The 22,090-nt window shown below is 45.7% G+C and overlaps 1 protein-coding gene across 1 annotated transcript; it reads right to left on the reverse strand.

Annotated features, from left to right (window-relative positions):
* Positions 1 to 34: 34 nt before the first annotated feature.
* KLHL6 (kelch like family member 6) lies at positions 35 to 21,016 on the reverse strand. Its single transcript, XM_013186078.3, has 7 exons — positions 20,509 to 21,016; positions 15,696 to 15,861; positions 10,115 to 10,564; positions 7,418 to 7,655; positions 3,835 to 4,037; positions 2,685 to 2,898; positions 35 to 1,045 (listed from the first exon to the last, which is right to left on the reverse strand). Exons 1-7 carry the CDS (start codon positions 20,766 to 20,768, stop codon positions 744 to 746), a joined length of 1,833 nt encoding a protein of 610 aa, XP_013041532.2. The 5' UTR covers positions 20,769 to 21,016; the 3' UTR covers positions 35 to 743.
* Positions 21,017 to 22,090: the final 1,074 nt, after the last annotated feature.

The raw sequence follows: 22,090 nt of genomic DNA on the forward strand, positions 1-22,090 counted from the left end.
AGTAAACCACACCAGAACAGAACAAAGGGGAAGCTAGGTTTTGGTCTGCTTTATTAGAAAACAGCGACAATGAATGTTCAGTGGAACAAGGTTAGCGTTCATTTATATTTGCAGCCTGCATTGTCTCTTTCCTGGGATTGACAGCAAGGCTTGCAAATTGAGATGGATTTTTTTTCATCACTCAGAACCGAAAACCTAACGAAGTGTCTTCAAGTGAACAAACAAACAAAACAGTTTTAACTTAAGCTGATGTGCCAATCACTAAGAAAAAGCACAGCTTTGGAGGAAACTACATTGAGTTTTACCAAAGTTACAAATCTTTCATTCCAAAAAGCATCTTCTCTGTTTCACTAGCAGGTGCTGCAAATCCAACTAGTCACAATAAATAGTTGAATAAACTTCAGGGCCAGGCTGAGCCAGTTCAAGCATGTCTCAGGGCAGATATAGCGGGGAAATAAACTTCCCACCTACATATCACATTTCTTTGCCTGATGGGAGGTACTTTATTGGCAGGAATAAACTACAGCTGGTCCCTTTCTTTTTTCTGGAGGGAAGGAATTAAGATAATTTAAGGATGTACTGTACAGAGGAAATGCAAGGGCTGAGCATATATACAGATATTCCCCAGACGACCCTAGCGGCTGTATTGCCATCCATTGCTACCTACAGCTAAAAAACATCATCATTGCAGTCTGTGCCATGGGGGCACTGAGGTATTGGGTTTCCGTGCAGTTTTCCTGCGGTCAGACAGAAACTGCCCCGGGCACAATCCTACGGATGTGTGTGTAAGACTTCCTGAGGGTAACGCTCCCGTGATGAGACACCCCCCGAGGCAGGACACACTCTTCAGTCAGCTTCTGAGTTTCAGGGTCCCAGCACAGCACTGTTGCAATAACTTCGTTCTTTTCATCTCGGCCCCCGGTGATAAACAGCTTGTTGTTGCAAGGAGAAATCCCACAACTGGCTCTCTCATGGGTGAACTGAGTCACGAGGCACCACGTATCTTCCTGGGGGCTGTACGAGTAGAGTGCTTTCATCGCCCCACCTGGAGAGGAAATGGATATCAGTTTGCGCCAGCCATTCCTGTAAGAGATTTTAGCTAAACAACCCACTTCAGCAAGGCTCCATTCCTGACATTTGTAAGAATGATTTACGACCCAAAGCTAAGAAAAAACAAGGTCATAGGATACTTTATTGTTTTGACAGCCAGATCCACAGAAGGTCACTTATTGTTCACAAGGCTGTGGAATTTAAGGCCAGAACATGCAGCAGGACCACAGTGCACCCAGCAATGGACCTTTGTCATATCTGCTGTTTCAGCTAAGGACACGACTTCAGAAAAATACAAACTCGTCTAAAAGAGCTCAGATCATGAGGGACTGTGTGTGGTAAGCTGTCATGATTAGAAATGGATATGTGATTTCTGCACTGACTCCTCTAAAGTCACTGTCCACCTTCCCATTAAACTACCTTTGGCCTGAATCTGGCTGTTTTCAGAAGCCCCTTCCTCTTTTAGGGGTTTATTAAACTGAGCTTGTAAACTTCTTATGGATAAGCTAAACAGAGAGTGACCTTCATTTTCTCCATGTTTTCCAAATCTGCAGTCATTCTTGAAACGTTTTGTACCCCTTTCCCAATTTTACAAGGTCCTTTTCTTTTGAAAAAAAAAAAAGTCAGTGCCTCAGTTCCCAAGAAAATCTCTGGAAATTTATTTCCTCCTGAGAGTACTAACAGCTAAATGGTTCCTATTCTGAAATTTGCGAAGACTGGGTGTGTTTTCTACATCACCTATATTGAATAGGGCCAAGGAAACCTAGAAGCCATGGTCTTATTGATGAGTTGCTACAAAGCTTGGGATCCTACCTGTTGCCAAATTAAGCATTTATCTGTTGTATTGTACTAAAAGTTGCTTTGGACAATGCTAGTCCAGTACTGGAGGGATGGTCCAGCCACTGTGACACACATGCACACTATAGATCTGCCTTCAGCACACCACTTACTATTTGGTGATTCTCTGGCTATATGCCAGCCGTCAGCACCGTATTGATGATACTGTAAGTGAGAAACTTTCTGCACCAAGGCTGAGAGACGGAAAGGGAACTTTTCAGGGCTCAGGTTTTTGAAACAGATGGGCCTCTTCCTTTTGGCAGGCATCATCTGGAGACGTGTACAGGCTCCTTCCTCCCTCCACAGTACAGCTCACCGCTATTAAACTCCTGTTATTCTGTCTTTGCTTCCAGTTCTGGTAGCTGGCAGAGTTAGCCCCGGCCATGATCTAGTGAAGAGGTGGGCGTCAGTGGCTCTACTCCCAGTAAGTGCTCCTAGTACTCATTTCCCTGCATAAATCCCATGTGCATTGGGCTGTGTAATACTCCTGGGGAGGAGAGGGAGACACAACACAGCCACAAGATCATGCCCTTGCCACTACACACCCACCTTTGGATGGCTTTAAGTTGTCTCTGAGCAATCTCCAGCTTTCCAAGATAGCTACCACGCTGTCAGGGGGTTTGACTTGGTGACTCCTCAGTACTGTTTGTAAATGTACCAGATTCCCATCCTTGGTAGGCTTAGTGGGAGGTCATCTGACCATTTGATTACACTCCATAGAGTTTGTGGGTAAAGCCAACACGCAGAAACAAGCCCTGGTGTGTCTGGACAATACAGAACATTAATGCTCCACCTACCCACAACGTAAATGTGATCACGGAAACTTGCAGCATTGATGCATTTGGCTTCTACTGGCATGGGAGCTTTCAGGCTCCACGTGTTGTTTGCAGGGTCGTAGCACTGAGTCTTGTCTGTCGCCAGCTTCCCGTTGGGTCCTCCCCCAATCACATAGAGCTTCTTCTTGTAGCTCGCTGCTGCAAAGGAGCTTACATTGACCATGAGGGGAGCAGCCTGTGTGACCATAAAAAATGATTAGTGGCTGTTTTGATTTCAGGTTGTGAAACTGACACCTATAGGGTGGCAGCCTGCTGAATTTTAAGTCACACATCCTTTTAAGGTGATCAGTAGGGTACAGAGAATAATATATATTTAAGAATAAGGGAGAAGTATTTGTTTCTTTTTTCTTTTTTTTTAAGACCATAAATCCCTTAATAAAAATATGCTGAGTTCAAAAGCTGTTATTAAAATTACATTGTCAGCAATTCAAAAGCTAGGAAATGTCAGAAATGCCCCAGATCTCCTTTACATACTTATGTACATCAAAAACAAACAAAAAGAAAACCCAAGAAACTTGTTCATAGTGATCTTTGATCTTTCTGCTTGCAGCTCCAATTGTTAGGTTTCTCTGTATTGCGTTGCATCATCTGAAAACTAGGATTTATCTTCTTTTATGATGCCTAATCTCACTAATTTCATGGATTATTGGCTGTCTAATACTCTGAGCGTTTGAAGTAGTTAGAACTATTTTTTCTCCATCCTGTTTACCTTGAAACCTGCACTTTCAACACAAATGTGCAATCCATGGCATATATAATGCACAGGTTGATTTTGTATCATATATATCAGAGGGATAGTTTGCAGCCTGTGCTGTGGTTCATATACACTGTGTTCTTACTTGGTGTTTTATGGAGTGCCAGCTTCAAAAGCCAACTAAGAAAAGTAAAGTTAGGCATTAGGTGTCTCACAATTTGGCAGGTAATCCTGTGATTTCTGGTTTCGGAAGGATATGCATTTCTAGAGAGAAAATGGTTAGGGTATTCACCAACCAGAAGTATGTTAAAAGAACTGTACCAAGTCTGTCTTCTTCATTTTTATGTTTCGGTACCTTAACGTTTTCTGATTCAGATGTTCCAAATAAGTCAGAAGTTGTATGATGCAGTATCTTACCTCCGACCAGCAGTTATGAAATGGATCGTATGCTTCCATGCTGTTGATTCTCTGCAGGCCATCAAACCCTCCAATGGCATACACTTTGCCACCCAACACAGCCATTTTGTGCCTCCACCGCCCAATATTCAGATACTCGATTTGTATCCATTTGTTGATGGAGGCGTTGTATTTCCAGACATCATGCTGTGTTTCTTTGCCACCTGCAGTGCACATGACACCATGACACATGTAAATATGATACCGTAGCATGTATTTCCTCAAAATCTTCAATATGTTTAAATTTTAATAAGGCTTGCTCGTAAAGAAATCATTGGTCCTTACTGTTAGCTTCTTAAGCTTCCTACACCAATGGCCTGGCCCTGTTATATAAGGAGAAAATTTCTGCATTTATGGTTTATTTGCTAGTGAAGGAAACTCCGAACAATTTCTGCAGCAAATATTCAGGAAATAAAAATCACTGTTCCTCACTTCGGCGCACCACAACCTTTTCTTTGCCACTTTGGCACTTCCATTTTAACACCGAGTGAAATGCCAACCGCACAGGGCATGGTAATATGCAGGAGATCTTTGTGCACTGCAGGGGCTCTGCAGGATGCTGAGAGCTGACAAATAAGCAAACGTGCTTTAAATGAGATAGTGGCGACTGCTGCAGTCAGGAGTGCCAAATCCCTTGAAGGCAGGCCTGCTCTGGGGAATTGCCAGTTTGTGCAGGGCAGATCTACTCAGCCAGGCTAGCGCTTTATATGGTAAATGGAGAAGACCTGCCTGAACCCCTAGTCCATAGTAGTCCTGCATGAGTGTTAGAAGTTTTCCTAGTCAGCCTGGGGCCATATATCTGGAATCTCATTTTCATACCTCTCCTTCTGGTCTCTTTCTCTGCTGACGTGGGTTAACTTCATACTTATACACTGAAGATCAGAATTGGACCCTGTAAATTCACCCTAAAGCTGACTTGCAAGTAAATCTTTCTCATTCTAAAGCAGAGAGTAATGTTTTAACCAGTACTTTTGTTTACACATCATTTTAGATGTAACTGGAATACAAACAGAACTAGTTAAGCCTGAAACCCCATGCACAGATGAGTAGCTTGCTCTGTCATCAGATTAAACATTTGCTTCACTGATGAATATACTGAAAAGAGAATTCATATTCCATTGAGAAAGTGTCTGCCTTCATTGGTATTCTGTACAGCAGCCAGATCACTGCAAAGTGATGGGCTCATCTCTGGGCCAAATAGCAGATTGAATAGGAGATAATTAGCATGCTAGAAAGAGCCGTTTGTAATGCTTTTGTCTAAGTATTTTTCACATGTATGTGTCGAATTTTATTTGCACTCAAATAGCTCAAGTGGCTGAAGGGCCTGAATGCAGCATTCATGCGTACAATAGGGCTGAGAGGCTGCAGGTGTTCCCCTTACCCCCACCCTTGAAATTCTCCATTTACATGAGTTTGTGCTTTCCTGCACAGGCTGAAAGCTCTGGCAGGAGCCTGAGCTGGACCAGGGGGACGAATTTGCTGTACATCAGGGAGCAGGGAGAGATTTTTGAGAGAACTGGAGATTTATTTTGTTTCTGTTCTTTCTCTAGACCACAGTTCTTTCTAATTTCAGGAAAAAATGTAGCTACGTTAGTAAAAGTAACAATGGTGAGGACGATACCTGGCATTTTTAGTTACACTTCACGTGTTTCTATCCATCTAGTCAAACCATTCAAACTGCTTGGGGAAATAGTGATCTAAAAGTAGTAATGCATTGTGCAAAGGACTTTCCTATTGTTCAGAAGCTAAAAGAGCAGGGGAGACTCCAAACAATATACAGAGGGAAATGAACTTGTGGGAGGGGAGATCATGTTAGGAGAGATGCAAGTCAAGTTAGAAAAGAACCAAGCCACAGGAGCTAGAAGAAAGCAAGCAGAGTGGAAGGAGGCAGATGTTTAAAAGGGAATGAACTGTGAATAATTTGGTTTAGCTGGAAGGATACTGCTGAGGACTTTGGCCCACCTTTTATTTGAGCGGAAAGGGTGAAAAGCAGGTATAATAAAAACAAGAGGGAATGGAGGGGGAGAGGGAGGGAGTGAAAGACATGAGGTAATGCAAAAAAGGAAGACAGGACCTGTGGGACTGGCAGCAGGAGGAAAGCCAGCTGATACTCACCGCAACGGGGTATATGTTAGCCTGGCCTGGAGGTAGCCTGGATAGAACATAAAGGAAAAGCGAAGAGTCACTGGAAAAGATGACAGGAATAAGAGAAAGCAAAAAGCTTGTGACCTTGAGAAAGAGGAAAGGGTAAGAGATTAAAGGCAAACGGAAAAGAGACCTCAGCACTCAAGGGTGTGAAGGTGTGAGGGATGTTCCCTAGTCAGGGTGTTTGACTTAGGTTCCTCTCCAGAGCTAACCTTTAATAGAGGGTCTGCCACCAAAGTAAGAAGAAACTCCCTGTGGCTGGATGAAAGAAAAAAACTCCTTTATTTGTAACTAGGGAAGGAATAATCTAATTCTCATCTCAGGATAAAAATTTAATAAACTTTAAATTGGAATGAAGTAATAAAAATCTGGATTCCCGAAAGAGAAAAAGCAATGGAAAGTATTTGAATGAAGGCAAATCATACTTAAACAAAGCATTCATACTTTAGCCCTCCCTCCTCTATTCACACATCCTTTCTACTTTCCTGTTTTAAGCAAGAATAGCATTTGGTGGATGATTTTGCAGGAAAAGGTTTCCTACCCATGGAGGCACTGCTCTGTATCATGGTCTGTAATGTGACAATAATTAAACAAGCTTGCTGTCTTTTTTTTTTATTTTCCTCAGGAAAGCAGATCAAGAGCACCAAACTTGTTTTTGACAGAGCATCAAAACTAGCTGTCAAACTGTAATGATTAACAAGCTTGAGTTTAACCTTTCTGATCATCAAAGTAAAAACTCTGTAGCTCCAAGATCAGACTCTTACATGGAGCTCGACTGTAGCTGTGTGGGAAGGTAAACACACCTCCTGAAGCTCTCAGGATGAGGGCCTGTAAATGGACCCATGCTGTGTGTCTGGGCCCCTGGGTTTCTAATAGTGCCTTTAGCAGGTGGGCACTTCGAGAGTCCTGGACGATGCGCTGCAGAAGTGCTCCCAAAAGTGCAGTTTTCAGGTAGCAGCCAAGCAGTGGTGACAGTTCCCTGCAAATTCTGGACTGATTCTTGCGGAGTGAGTCAAATTCTGGCAGATTATTTCTACGCATGCAGAGCTGCTAGTGGACTTCTTATAAGAAGATGCTGGAGCAAGCATTCTTCATTTGATGTTTGGTAAACAGGGCCTTTCTGTGGCCATGGTCACTGGGTGTTTAGGGTGCTGCACACAAGTATCCCTGCATATAGATGAGTATTGTTTAAAAAGGAATCCTGTGCTAAAACTCTTGCCAGGGTCAGGCAGTGTCCTCATCCGGCACTTTTCTGGAGCCTGCTGAAAGCCAAAGCGTTAGGAATACCTGTAGCGCTTAATTCTTCTAAAGCAGCCTCAGGCATGCTCTCAATAAAAGCTGGAACTGATTGTGAGAACCGTATGCGCCCCTCATCCACTCCCCAGGTCTTGTTCCTTACCCGATATGTAGACTTCATTTTTTAGCGTAATGCATGCAAACTCCACCCATTTTTTATTCTCATTCTCCGTCTCCTGCTCTGTGATTGGTAATTTGGCTACTTCCAGGCGGCTTCGCCTCAACGGATCCAGGCAAGTCACTTCTGCTACAAATTTCTCATCTTTAGTACAGCCCCCTATGATCATAAACACCTCAGACTGGAACTCGTGCATCCTGGGCTTGGTTCTCTCTGTAATAATCTAAATGCAAGCAAAAATGCAAGCAAGACAGAGTGAGTACACAGGGCACTTACACCTACAATTACAGAAAGGTCTGCTGACCTATTTTTTGATTACCTATTTTGCAAATCATAACTGGCTTACAATCAGCCAAACCAGTTATCAGATGGTCTCTAAGCTGAAAGCCTAGAAATCATCCTAGAAGCATTGCAGTAGGGGTTGCTTTCAGGATTTCTCCAGCACTAGACTTGGTCATTTTTGAATACCTGCAAGGCTCCTTTCAGATCCCAGCACCCTCCTGGGAGCTCCCGGTGTGGCACCGAGAACCATTACAGTGAGAACAGGAGTGACCAGGCTGCGTGCGTGTGAGTAGCTGATGAGGAGATGTTTCCTTGGGGCTGGCAGAGCGAGGGCAAGGTAGGAGGAGGGCCACAGGGTTTGTGCCTGCCTTGGGGAGCCTGGAGAGAGCAAGGCTGCAGGGAGTGCTAGCAATTAAACTAGAAATCTTAGAAATTAAACACTCATTATTTGTCCTGAAGACGTATGTTAAAGTGTCAAAGCAATAGTAATTCTCTAATGTATTTTTAAAAATTTGTTTCTTTATTTATAAGCTTTAATTGTAAGCCAAAATGTGAAGATTTACTTAAAACCAGCACCAGACTCTGATACGTGGTTAGTTGTAATTTACTGCCCGTTGGCTCACTCCATCGAACCAGATCTTTGTCTCAGAGACCCTGGAAAAAGTCACTTCCCGGGTCAGAGACCGGGAAAAAGTCACCAGGAGCAAAGAATGCAAGGGGTGCTTGGAAACTTCTGCTCTGCTTGGAGGAAATACTTGCAGACAAGTGCAGATGAGTGTGTTACTGTGTCCCAAGGTATGCCAGCTCTGTGCTGAAGGAGAAAAGGAATAATTGTCTTCATCCCCCTCAGTAATTCATAATGGAAGAAATGTGGTCTCAAAGGTAAGGAGAACACATAAAGGTGTTCCTCTGCTTCTGCCATGTAACAGGGCATCTGCCAACCTGCTGGGAGAGCTCTGCAGAAATCCTACACCTGGTGAGAATCAAGTTGCAATTGTTCCCTTGTGCACGCCCTAGAGAAGCAGACCGTGAACCCCAGGTTAAACGCTGTGGCAAAAAGCAGCTTGCTTACAGTTTTAAACTACTTGTAATATGTTTCTATAAAATGGCATAAAGTATCTATATTTAAAAAGATTATTTACACAGACATAGACCTTTTCTTCTCCCTATGTTTAACAAATCATTAGGCAAGTTTTTTTAGACATCTCAGACCTTTCTGGCTTTCATAATTCTCTTTTTAAGCCATCTGTCACCATTTCCCGGCGTTAGCCTCAGGCGGGATAGCTGGCAGGACTGCCTCCGACGGCTGCCCCTTTGAAGGTGAGTGCAATGAGTGTTCAGCCCTGAGCAACACTTCTTTTATCTGTCCCGCACCGACCTGAAGCACCGCTGGCACTGAAGAGCAGGCCCCAGTCTGTGGGCGCGTGGGGCAATGCCTTCTCGGGGAGTTCCCGCCAGGGCAGCCAGCCTTGCCCTGCGTGGCTGGGAACCGTCTAACCCAGCCACCAGCACCCAGGTCACCCTTGGCCTTCTTCCTCTCCAGTGGCTCACATCCAATGCTATCGATGGATCCACAGCACCTTGCCTGAGGCCTCCTACCTTCTTCTGGCTCTCTGACTGGGGAGGCACACACATTTCCTCACACTCTCACATGCCTTTGCTCCGGTTATGAAATCCAACCTCTGGTTGCTCTCCCCTCTACCCCACATTTTGGTCCAGGAGATATGACTGATACCTAACTTTCCAGAGAGGATGGGCAGTTGAGGAACTGGAGATTTACCACAGCCTAACTTGAGCAGGCAGGACAGGACTCGACTGGATGTCAGGACAAGCCTGTCTCTTTGAATGTGGAGAGCTGTGAAGTGAGGAAGATGGACACAACTCTCCTCTGTGGAGAGACCATCTTCTTCCCCCTCCTTCTGTAAGGTTTCTACCAATGTGTAATAGACGGAGATGTTCTATACTCAGATGTGAAAGGGTCATTGCAACTTGTGACAGAATTTAGTGTGGAAATTATTTTTCCTTTCTTGGGATTGAAATATTAGCTAAGGTGGTGAGGTGTGAGGAGCAGTACAATTTGCTTTGCGTTTTCACTAGGGAAGTCATCTGGGGTTTTTGTTCAGCTCCTCAAGTCTGTGTGTGAAGGTTTGAGCTCAGATGTTCACAAACAGGAAGCTGTATGCTTTGATATTAAAACAAGCTACCAAAAGCTTCCATGCTTTCTAAATCGTCAGGATAACTGGTGAGGCCAACCTTGACTTCTCAGTAGTACCAATTAGTGAAAGGTCAGTGTGAATACCTCTTTTTCTGCCTCATAGTAGTGCTTCCTTCCCATGGGATTTTTGAGCAGAAGCATGAGGCATTTAAAAGGAGCAGCAAATACCTTCCTTTTTTACTCACCTCATTGCCTGACAGATGGTACATTCTTGCTTCCTGGAGCAAAGGAAAGACGTCTGGACACTGTCTAATGAGTTGATCAGCTTCAACAGTCTCTACAAAATACCAGGGGTCCAAAAGGGGCAGACGGACATTCTCCAGCACATAGGGCAAGAGAGGAAACCTTTCCGACTCCTTGTAACGTACCCAGCTCATTACGGTTTCAAACACCTGTGCTTCTTCTGTGACATAAAGGTCGTCACTCTTCAGTGTGCTGCAGAGAACATCGGCTGGGAGCTCCAGGAACTCCTCGTAGTGCAGGACCTGGGTGAAATTCTGGATAATGTAGTTCTGCACTTGTTGTTTCAGGCTGCTCAGGGAGTGGGCATCAGCCAGCCTCAGGATGCCGACGCAGTTGTCTGGCTGAAGGGCTTCGGTGAGAAAACTGGCACAAGCATCTACCATGCGAAGGAACTGTGGACAGAAAAAGCATACATAGCACAGAGCAGTTACTTACACAACTACAGCACAGGAGAGCTTAGGAGCTCTGCATCAGCCATGCACTGTTCAGCAAGGAGCTGGGAGAGACAAGAAACCAGTCATCCAAGGACATGGTGTCTCCAAGAATCTGCAGTCTGAAATAAAATTTTCCTCTTCCCACTGTTTTTTTTTTTTTCCCTGCATCCATATTGCTCCTTTTCCTTCTTGCTGGATGCAGACAACCTGTGACAGTCATGAGTTCAAACTGCTTCACAAAAGTAAAAGTATTTCTACCATTCTTCCCTCCATGAGATCTCAAAGCAGTAACAACCATGGAGTTACAAAGCACAGATAAGACCCTCAGGCTTCAGATGTGCTTACCCTCCTTCAGCTTGAATGACAGCTCAGATCAAGCAGAAGAGAGTCTGGTTTTGGAGTGCAGGTGGCTCCAAACACTGTCTGCATTCATCCTCCCACCATCCAAACTTTGAGTGTGTCTGAGGCCTTGCAAGGGTGGTGGAAAATGAGTGCTGAGGTCTGCGAGGTTTGGACCAAAGCGCTGCCCTCCCCAGAGCCATGCTGTCCTGCTGGGGAATGTGGCAGCAAGAGATTCAGCACCAGCAAATTTTTGAGTTGCTGGACAGCCAGGGCTTTCTGGCTAAGGTGTGTTGTGGGGGAGATCTTTGGACATTTTAGTGATCTTAGTTTTCCTTCAAAAAACATAGATGTGCCTTCTACATACATACACATAGATGTGTCTTCTTAATCAGAGTCTTCTTAATCAAAGAATTTCCCATGTTTGTGTTTTACAGGGCATCGAAACTACTGTCATTAATTTGCTTGGCACAACAGCCCCACCTGAGGGTCCCAAACGTGCAGGTCCTGGACCATCGGTGGGGCGTTTGCCATGAACTACGAAGTGAGCTGGGTTGCTGGTAATTATTCAGGATTTGGGAACCTGTTTTGTGTAGGAAGGTTGTAAGTTTTTGTCCTGGGCTTTCCTTTGCCTCTGTGGTTTCGGATGTGGACAGGACATCAGTATTTTGTATTGGTTTTGTCAGTGAGCAGTGCAAATAGTAACATCCAGAAAGATGGGTCAGGACTGTTGCTGTGCATTTCTGGCCATGTCTTTTGGGTCCTTTTTCCATCCAACGTCATCGAGCAGACCATTTTAACTCATTCTGTCCCACGGGGGAAAGTTGCACAACAGTAATTCAAGGGGGAAGAGGAAGTGAAACAAAGGAAATGCACTTTTGAGCACTATTTAGATTTGTTTCAGTAATTAGGGTAGAATCTTCTAGACCCGCAACGTTGTGTTGACACATTTAGACTGTTTACCAGAGCTGAACGATCGCAGACGCTGGGTGCAGACTACCTGGTTCCTGTTTTACATTTAGATGTGGTCAAGAGTTTAGAGAAATGCAACTGACTGATGAACGAAGCTACGCATGGTCTCAGAACATGTTGTTGCCATTTGTGTTGAACACATGTCAGCAGCACACCATGGGACCGCAGCAGAGCTCAGCAGCCCCTCAGTGCTGGCCATGCTCGCGTTGGCCATTCTCTGGGCTAGCGAGAGGCTCGTGCTGAGAAACCACCGGTGCATTTCCCTGAGGACCTGGAAGGATTTTACCAACACCAGGCAGTTCACAGCCCTGAGGAAGGTTAAGCATTAGCTCTTTCAAAGTTGGCAGTAATGAGATGCAAGAAAAAAAATAGGTGGGATTTGCCAAGGTCACCCGTGAAGTCATTCACAAGTCTGGGAACAGACCTAGTGTGACGTTGTCACCATATGGCCCAGCCATGGTACAGTGCTCTGATTACTGACACATGGCTTGTTCAGAGCAATACTCATCAGGTGACACCGGAGGTTTTCTCCCAGGCAGTGCTTGTTTAACGGCCATGCAGGCACCTCTGATCGCCCTGGGTCGCTGCACATGCAGCCAGACGAATGCGGAACTGCGAGACGTGGGTGTGAGAAACGGCCCCTGCCAGGGGCTTAGCCTGAGACCAGGAGAGTATCAAGCTAGGACTTCCCCCGGCTGCTGCTCCTCACCTCCGTGCTGCTCTGTCTCCCCACGTAGAGACAAAACTCCCCCCAAAACTCCCCCAAACATGCTGGGCGTGCAAATGAGCCTCCAGTTCATTTGCCTTCCGTATGCTTCTGGCACTCAACATTTCCACCTTTCTCTCCCATGAGTATCCCTCCTCATGTGACCTGGGCATTTTAAAAGCCTCTTTGAAAGTTCTCTTCCCTGAGAACAGTTTCCCCAGTAATGGGGTCCTTCTTTTAATACCCTTTTGAATGCAGGTTCTTACTTGCTGGAGACATCCCATATGCTTGCTTGGTCTCCACTTGGCCTTCTCTCTGAATAATAAAACCTTGTGCTCCCAGTTTAAGACCTTGCTTGTCCCAGTGTTGATCCAGCCCATCTAATGTAAGCAGTGCCAGTAGCCCTGCCCCTGCTCTGACCCCCAGAAAGGGAGGGGAGTGGTGGCTGAAAGCCCATATTCATAATCCTGCTGTGTGCAGCGTGCTCCGGGGTCAGATCCTGCACCCTGCAGCTGCTCTGTCCCCGCACGCCCTGTCTCGTAACTGACACCTGCATCCCCCAGGGGCCCAGGGCAGGGAGCGAAGGGACACGGTGACCCTTGCAGGACAGCTCTCTGGGGACTGGCAGCTTTCTGAGCCTTTTCTCCCGTGAGCCAGCACTGCCGAGGAGCCCTTCGCTGGCAAAGCAGGCCTTCTGGTCTGGCGCTGTGCAGCAGCTCAGTGTAACTACCTCAGTCCAGCCACAACCACCCTCACTGTTCACTGCTACGTGGCTACACGGAGCGCCTCAGATAACTGCCAAGGAGGAGCAGGAGCCTGCTTTCTTCCCACAACCTCTTCGTTTCCAGCAAAGCAACTCAGGCGCCCGCCTCACACACGCCATGCTGAGGCAGCGGGGTAGGAGAGAGGCGCAGGGGGCCAGGAGGAAGGTAGGCAGGTGTGAGGGTTGTTGTGGAATTTCATCAGATATAGCAGCCCAGAGAAGCAGATGAGATGCTGGCACTGGAGGTGAGCGGATGAGCTGTGCTGTTTGCTGCTCCGTGTGGCAGCAGGCGCCGCCCGGGGCGGCACCAGCCAGTGCAGATGCGGTGGCAGGACAGACGGAGCAGAGGAGGTGGCTGCTGAACTCACATTGCAACTGTGCTCTAGGTGGAAAAATTCCTCGGGGTCACTTCAGGGTGAGGCTTAACTGTTCAGCAGCTCCCTGCTCAAAACCCTTCACCTCTTTACCCCAGAAGGAAATGTGTGTGCACAGAGCACATTGACGGCGTGGCCTCCTGCCCACCGCATAGCCGGCCACCTCTCCCTGCTGTCAGTTTTGGCTGCGTTTGGCTAAAAGGTATTAGAAGGGACTAAGAGAAGGCATAATTATGTAAAACTATTTCCTGTAGGAAACCAGGCAAAAATAGTTTCTAGAGAAAAGTGGAGTGTCTCTATTGGAACCTCGAGAGCTGGGCAAGTTACTCCTTTTCTGGTTCTCTGTCAAGTCATGGAGACTGAAGAGAAGCACTGCCAAAAATTGTTACTAGTTGGATAAAAAAGTTCTGTTTGGAAATCGGTTTTCTCACGTTATTAAATGGAAAGGAAAGAAATCCCTCCCCCTCCCCCAATTACAATAAATTGAAGCATTAATTTTTTTAGCTGATAATATATTGAAATGAAACATTTGACTCTTTTTCTTTTTTTTTTTTTTTCTTCAGCATAAATAGGAGAAGCAAACTGGCAAAATGCTCAGAGTTACTAAATCTTTTTTACACAAAACACATTTTCAGCCAAAAACCTCACCCTTCTTTAATGTGAGGCTTTAAGGCCTTATAAATCACAGTATCCAAGACAGTTGCATTAAGGCTTGGAATCACTGCTTTCAGTAAAACATTCCTAGTTTTCCAGGTTTTTGTAGTTTCCTTTTCTTGCTCATGGCACTCTCATGATTTTACCATTACTATTACACAGTTTGATAGTTTTCTTAAAGCACCAGCTCTGGCAATCAAATTTAGTCGTAATTTTCAAGAAAAATAGGGAAAAGAGAAGAAAAAACATAAGTGTATGCTCTTAATAGTTTCAGAAAAAATAAAAAAATAAAAAAGCCTGAGGAATAATCCTAAGGAAAAAAGGTTCAGAAAAATAAACAAACAAATAAATAAACAATAAAAAACATAGGAAAGTGTCCTGAAAATGAGCCAAAAGCAACCTCTGAGTGCTGCCAGTTTGCAGTATTGGTCTGCTGCTGAAAACTTCAATAAGCTACTGTACTCCTGCCCCAGGCAACGCTAAAGCTGCACCACCTTCTCCTTGCTACCTTAGGGAGCACCTTGAGACAACTTTCCCTTCTCTCCCCACACCAAGCGCCACAGGTCATTTACCCCAAAGGCCACAGGCTCATCTCGGAGTAATACGTGCCATGTTTGTAAGATTCAAGAATCCTAAGTGCATAATGAACCCTGGTGACTATGGAGTCGGGTGTTCTGACCTTCCTGGAGGTACAGACCGAACACATACGCACATTGGCACTTGGCAGGTTATGCTGGTTGCAATTGGTTAGCAATTTGCAGCTTGGTACCATGGACTGCAATTTGCTAAACCTCACAGGTGATTTACAGGACACGTGAATTCCTCATGGATCAAAGGCTGAGTGAGGCTGCGCAAGTCTGACTTCCCACCAGTCGCCAGCCAGGACTAAAACCCTTTACGTCACGAGTCCTACAAAGGAGGATGCTGACTTTATCTGGTGAGCCTAGGCGATGGAGAGGGATGAAGCTGGCTTCCTGCTCCACTGACTTGGCTGGGCTGAGGAGCGACCAGCCTTCGCAGGGCCCTGGGGAGCTGCAGCCCTGGCCTGCTGCCTGGTGAGCACCCATGGGGGCAGCTCCCGCAGGCAGAGCCCACCTGGCTGCCTGTTTGTGCACCCCAGACCAGGGATGGGACGGCCTATTTTTACCACAGTGTAGGTGCCTATGAAGCCAAACGCCCCTGGAAGCCATGAAATTGGAGAAGCACGCAGTGTTGAAACTGGGTATGGCATGGTGTTGCCAGAGTGACAGGACTGGAACAGTGCATTGGGATTATCTGTACCTGAAAGAGGCTGGCGGCTTCCAAAACTTTCTGTACATTTTGCTTTGTGATGAGCATCTTGCTGGTGTAAGTATAGTCCAAGAGTATATTCATGGTTTCTGCGTCAACTCCTTTAAGTATAATCTTCTCTTCGTATTTCTCTCTTAAATCATTACAGAACATGGCCCTGGAAAGAAAGACATTTGTCTTTTACTGCATCCCAGACAGGATGAGGCATTCTGAAAACATTTGATTGTATAGATTTCAAAACAAAATACTCTGATTGATTCATATTCTATGCAATTAGCCCTGTAGCAAAGTAATAAGGAAAATCCTTTAGTTGTTTTCATACCTTTTTACTCATTTGATAAGGCACACACAAATGGAGCTGGACTTTGCAGCAGACCTGGAGCTCCGTGGCAGCAAAAGGCAGCCCTGAGAAGTGCACTGTGTCTGGGCTGATGCTGCAGAGCAGATGTGCCCACACCGATGTCTCACCTACTGGACTCTTACAGATGCCCTCACATTTCCAGTACAGGCACAGCTCATTAAGCCCAAGCCTCCAAGCCACTGGCATTCTCCATACTTCATTAACCCGTAGCACATGTATTTTATAACCCTGGCAAGGTCAACACCCCAGTGCTTCAGAGATGCAGACTGCTGCTCAGACTGAAGCCTGAGGTCCAGGCCAGATCCGCATGTCTGACAGCCTCACCTCTAAGCTTCCCGACTTATCTTTGACCCCATTAATACCAGGGATAGGCCAGGAGGGAATGACTTAGTGATTTGCTTTTAATTAAGAGGCTGACTTTTTCCTCTGCTAAATTTTGGGAGCTTCTGGTAGGACTGCAGAGTCAGTACCTCTGGGCCAGAGGAGTGTCTAGATAACCATGAATAGGAACTGGTGTTAGCCTGAAAGCCCAGTGCTTTCATGCATGGTGGTAACAGCTCTCCTTCAATGGCTAATGCTGCATTTGAAAGGCAACAGCCACATACACGTTTGGCACTAGTCAGATTTTTCATGCGAGATATAATAAGATTCTCTAAGAGCTATTTAAATCCTCTTTGCATTGTGGAAGATGCAAGGCAAACACATCTTCATCTGCATTTTCAATCCATAGTTCTAAGTGTTTCTTGCAATGCTTTTCATTTTATTTACCAGGTCGATCAGTCCAGTCTTGCTCACTGCATTCAGGGTGAGATTTCACATCACTTGGAACCTGGCTTAACAGATTAGAAGCACATGAGCCCCCTTGTATCTGCATTGGGGAAAACCAGGCAGAGCTAAAGTGTAATTAGTGGTGTTCTTTGCACTGCATGCCCTTCTTTATTAGTCACATAAAATGTTGACAGGACGCTGCAACCCGGGAGATGTCTAGAGGTCAAAGGTCTTCTTGGAAAAGTGGTCCCGGTTTTACAGCAAGCAAGCTGTCTGACTGACACATCTTACAGGAGCCGAAATGTTAACAGGTTTTCTTGCAAAGCAGTTAGGCAGGGTGATTGGCAAATGGATGGGAGGAATCAACTGCTCTGCTCTAATTGCTCCCCACCCCTTGTCTCAGCAGAGGTTTTATAGCAAGAGAAATACCGAAGTGTATAAGGCTGCATTTTGGTAAAGAGACCTATCTTTTGAGCAGAATAGTTGGGGAGAGAAGTTAGTTGCAAAAGGTGTTCAGCCAAAAGTCTCATTTTCCTTTCACTCATCTCAGCTCACGAGAGATTTTTGGTGCACTGCTCTGATCCATGGCCGGTTGCTGTTGTCCCTGAAGCCCGTGTGCTTGAAAAGCACGAAGACGAAATGCTCCTTAACCTCAGTGGGCGCAAAAGTGGGCTTCTCTTTGGCTTCTCCCACTTGTGGTGGTGTTGAATGTTGTGTGTAAGTCAGGGGCATGGAGGCAGGTGGCTATTGGAAGACAAAAGCACTTGGTGCCCACTTCACCAGGGGAATGGTATTTCAGTGCGGAAAGGGAGCTTTGTACAAAACTGCTGCTTCAATTGCACAGAGCTGACAGGCACCAGAAGCTTTGTCTGAACGAGAAATGGGTTGTCGGAGGGTGCAGGTGCTGTCAGCTCTTGTTCCTTTTATCTCTTAAACTGGTGGCTCCCGTCTTGTATTTAATCTTCTCTGTCAGGGAGAGAAGGCAAAGCTTTCACTTCTGTCCCCCAAAGCTGGAGTGTTTGGTAGCTGTCAGCTGGGGATAGCCATCAGTACTGCCTGCAAGCACCTTCACCCTGCGAGCCGATGGGGGGGAAGACCCTGACACCATGCTCCTGGGGACAAATGTGCTGCCTCTGATCCTCTGGGTTTGCCTGTGCTTACCCAGAGAGGTTTGTCATTATTTTCTCCAGGGCTCTAAACCCTTCAGATGTGGCTACCAATTTTGTTGTCTGTTTCTGTGGTTCCCGTTCCCTGTGTAATTCTAAGCTAGGCCTTTGAACCAATGTTTATTTTAAGAAAGGCACGTCTGAAGTGAGGAGCTCAGGGCCAAATTTAGATGCCTAAAAATGGGTAAATTAACAAAAAAAAAACAGGGAGAAATCTCAATGAAAGAAATTAAGGGTTACAGTTTGTGAAGCACATTTTAAGCATCCACCCATGCTGGAATGCTTGTGCTTGAAATTATGAATGACTTCAAACAACTGTGCTGGAGATTGAGGATGCTCTGGAAAATACTGCTCCAACCTCTCCCAGCCCTGTTCTCCCACTGCCTTGGGTGATGCAGGAGGGAAGAGCTCCTGCTCCACCATGGCCAGCCGGGGCTGCTCTTCTCTGCTTTGGTACCTTCACACAGGAGAAGTGAGAGAGTTAATTCTTTTATGTTCACAGATGCAGGACATGTCAGAACTACTAGTCTACCTACTCTCAAGCAGTGCTGAAGGAAGAAGTTAACTTTGTTTAACCATGCTTATATCAGCTGCTATGGATTGCTTACGTTATGGCACCCAACGGTCAGGAAGGGGATTGTGTAATACACTGCTGCAGGGGACAGCCCATGGTTCACAGGGTCCCTTTGCTTTGCTCCTGTGCATGGGTCTTAGAGGCCCTATAATTGCATGGTAAGTGCTCACAGGAACGGTGTGGTTCAAGAGTTTCTTTCTTTCAGCCCATGCAGCTCCTGGTGAATGATGGCACAATGAACAAGCCACTTTTTGAGGAGCAGAACCAGTGAAGTTCAGTCCCCTACAGACTTCTGTCCTCCTTTCCCCCTCCACGGGAACCTCAGCTTCCCCTCCCCAAGTCCTCCATTCTCTCTTGTTATTCTGCTCGCAGGCATTTCGCCACCTCTCTCCCCGTGTCTGACTGAGCAAATGCAGTGTGTGCATTGGCTACTTCTGAGCACCCAAGTGGTGGGTGGCCCAGACGCAGTGCTGGTTGCACAGCTGAGCACCACGGGGGCCCGGCCCCAGCATCTCACCTTGCCTCGTTGCTGATTTCCATCAGACCTGGGGGAAAATCACAGTTTTGAGATTTCTGCCCCTTTGCCAAGTTTGGTCAAAAGTTACTGGAAGACTTATGATAAGAGGCGCTGACAGACAAGCAGACAATGTGCTATAAGGAATCCTAGCTCCCCAGGAAGCCCTAACAACCAGGGAGGCAATCCCTGCACACATGTGCGAGTGCAATGAGATGGGATGACCCATCCCATGGGCTGAATGCAAAATTGACTGACAGTAGATAGCAGAAAACTGTCTTGGCTGTTTTTAACTGTTGAGGTCCCTTCTGGTTGCAGCACCTTTCCAAGAGACTTATTTCCAATTGCTGTTTTTCAAAGTAAAATTGTGGTCATTCTTACTTTAATTTGCACATCTGCTGTCCCTCCTGCGCACAATGCTGGTAAGACATATGTGGGCATCTCTGCTTTTAGTTGCATATTTTCACATATATCCATAGTTTTCACACTATCTCCGTAGTCCATCTGCAGAAATAACACCTATCTCTATATATTCACAGATGCCATCTCTATTATGAGATGACAAAACCAGAACTGTTCTTCCAGGCAGTGCCAGCACAGCTTACTAAATCCATTAAAATTAGATTTCTGCTCATGTCACAAGTGGTCACAGGTTCTTTTTTCACATTTCCTCTGTAGCTCTTCAGTCATCTGACTTTATTTCAGCAGTAAAAAAAATAAAAAATAAAAAAAAAATCCCAGCCATGCAAAAGTGATTGTCTAAACGATAGTGGAAAATCTGTGTTAAAACTGATACCAAGTCGCTCTGTGTGTCTAAAATTTGTTCTTGCTTAGATAAATTATATGCTGTAGTAGCGAAAGAATGCGATATTCAAGATGACCAGAAAGAGGGGGTGAAATGGTAAAATTGCTTTCAAGTTGATATTTTCCATTGCAGCTGATTTTCAGTAACATTAGGAAAACTGAAAAATTCCAACTCTTTCCTCCTCAATAATTTTATGTGACATATATTTTTCCCACAGAACGATATCACAGTATCGCAATAACACTTCTATCACAGTAAAAATACCCCACGATCTGAACGAAATTCCCTCTTTGCTTCGGTCTCAAAAGAATAATATAAGAGACTATGGTTCCAGATATTTGGTTAAAACACCATTTTCCACTTGCCTGCCAACCATTCCTTTCTCTACATGCCTCAAGCAGACTTGTTGGGTGCTGGTACCAGAACCCCAGCAAATCCACAGCTTCACGCCTGCCTTTTTTAAGTCTTTAACTTTAAAAAGAGCCAAAAGGTATCAGGAACCACAGACTCGCTCAAAGCTGCAGAGCTTACTGCCCAGTTTACCCTCCTTGGAGATCTACAGTTCAAGCATAAGACACAAATTAAGTTTCTCGGTTTGGTTCTTAACGTGCCTTACCTGAAATAATTGCTTGCTGCGGCAAGGACCACTCGGTGACAAGAGAATTCCCTGCTGTCCACACACAGAATGACGTCTGTGAGGGAGTTTTCAAGCCGAAGGTTCTCCAGGCCGTTCTGGAGCACCAGGGAGAGTCCTGTATCGTCAAACTTGACCTTTTCACCATTCGAGACTTCCACCAGGTCCCCCATTTTCGTCGAACACTCATTGTCCAAAGCGAGCGCGGGCTCCTCAGAGCTCTTCTCCAGCGTGTCACCCATTTTCTGGCCAGCACCGTCGCATTCTGCTGGGGCTTCGATCTAAAAAGAGTCGCTGAGCTTCAGACGAGTCACACTGCAGAAGTTAGGCGGATTTCCTGTCCAGAGCTCTCCGCTTATCTGTAGCTGTCACACACACATAACAGGAAGCCTTGCACTTTCTCATCCTGTTAACACAAACAAAGACTTTTTTTTTCTTTCTTTCTTCGTGAATTTTCAGGCAGTATCAACGTGTTTAGAAAGGACTTAAGATGCCTCTGTATGTGAGAAGATTACAAGTGACAGGCAGGGCCTGCTTCCCACCCTGAAACCAGCCCTTTGCTCTTATCCAGGCCAGCTGGTTGCAGCGATAGGTGCACCACATGGCTATCAGGTCACTTCTGGCAGCCTGGGCAGCTAAGGGGAAGAGGGTATTATTTTAAATTTCTCTTTTCCAGGTATGTGGTAATTAATCATGGAGCTGTTTGTTTTATTTTGTTGTTGTTGTTGTTTAATTATATGGTCACATATTCAGAAAGCCTTCCAGGTGGCTGTTTCTGTCCATCACGACATGTTAGCTGACAAACATCGGGTCACTTTTCTTTAAGGTAAAATCAATGTAACTCTCTCCAGAACACGGAGCAGTATCAAAAAGCTCCCAGCTGAGGGTCTTCAGGCCACGCTACCAGGCACAGTGATGTCTCTCGTGGGTCCGTGCAGCCAGTGCCGTGCCACCAGTTCTGGGTAGCAGTGGAAGCTAAAGGAGAGAACCCAGGGAGCAGTGGATGTGCTCATCCCCATCATCCCGCTGCTAGAGGCAGCTTGAGTCACATCTAGATCAAACTTGCAGCCCCCAGGATGAAGGTGGGTGGTGGGGGGACCACAGGGCAAGCACCTGGCTGTGGGGTTGCCACAGGGTAGCACCAGGGTTAACCCACGAGAACAAGGCTCAAGTTTTCCCTTCAACATAAGACTGAATTGAATCAGATGTCATCATCTGACCCATAAACACAAGCTGACTGAAATAATAAGCCACACAGCCTATTGAAAGTAACAGGGTAAATCCCTTGGCAAGCTCAGGAAGCTCTCACACCGGAGGGTTAGAAAATCACCCCCGCAAAGAGGAATATAGGGCTAACCTCTAACCCTGGTAGCCTGAGCGCCAACAGACCTTGCCTTTGTGATACTTACTTCTAGGAATCCTGGTTTGGCCTGTCCTCAGGTTTTAATTGTGTGTTTGGTTTCCTCTTTTGTCTTCCAGTTTGTATAGCTGAACTAACAGTGTTAGGGGAAGCTCAGCGTAGAAGAGGGAGGTGAAAGCGGCAGTCAGAGAGGGCTGGATTCAG

The sequence above is a fragment of the Anser cygnoides genome, chromosome 9, assembly GCF_040182565.1.
Source record: "Anser cygnoides isolate HZ-2024a breed goose chromosome 9, Taihu_goose_T2T_genome, whole genome shotgun sequence".
Lineage (NCBI taxonomy): Eukaryota > Metazoa > Chordata > Aves > Anseriformes > Anatidae > Anser > Anser cygnoides.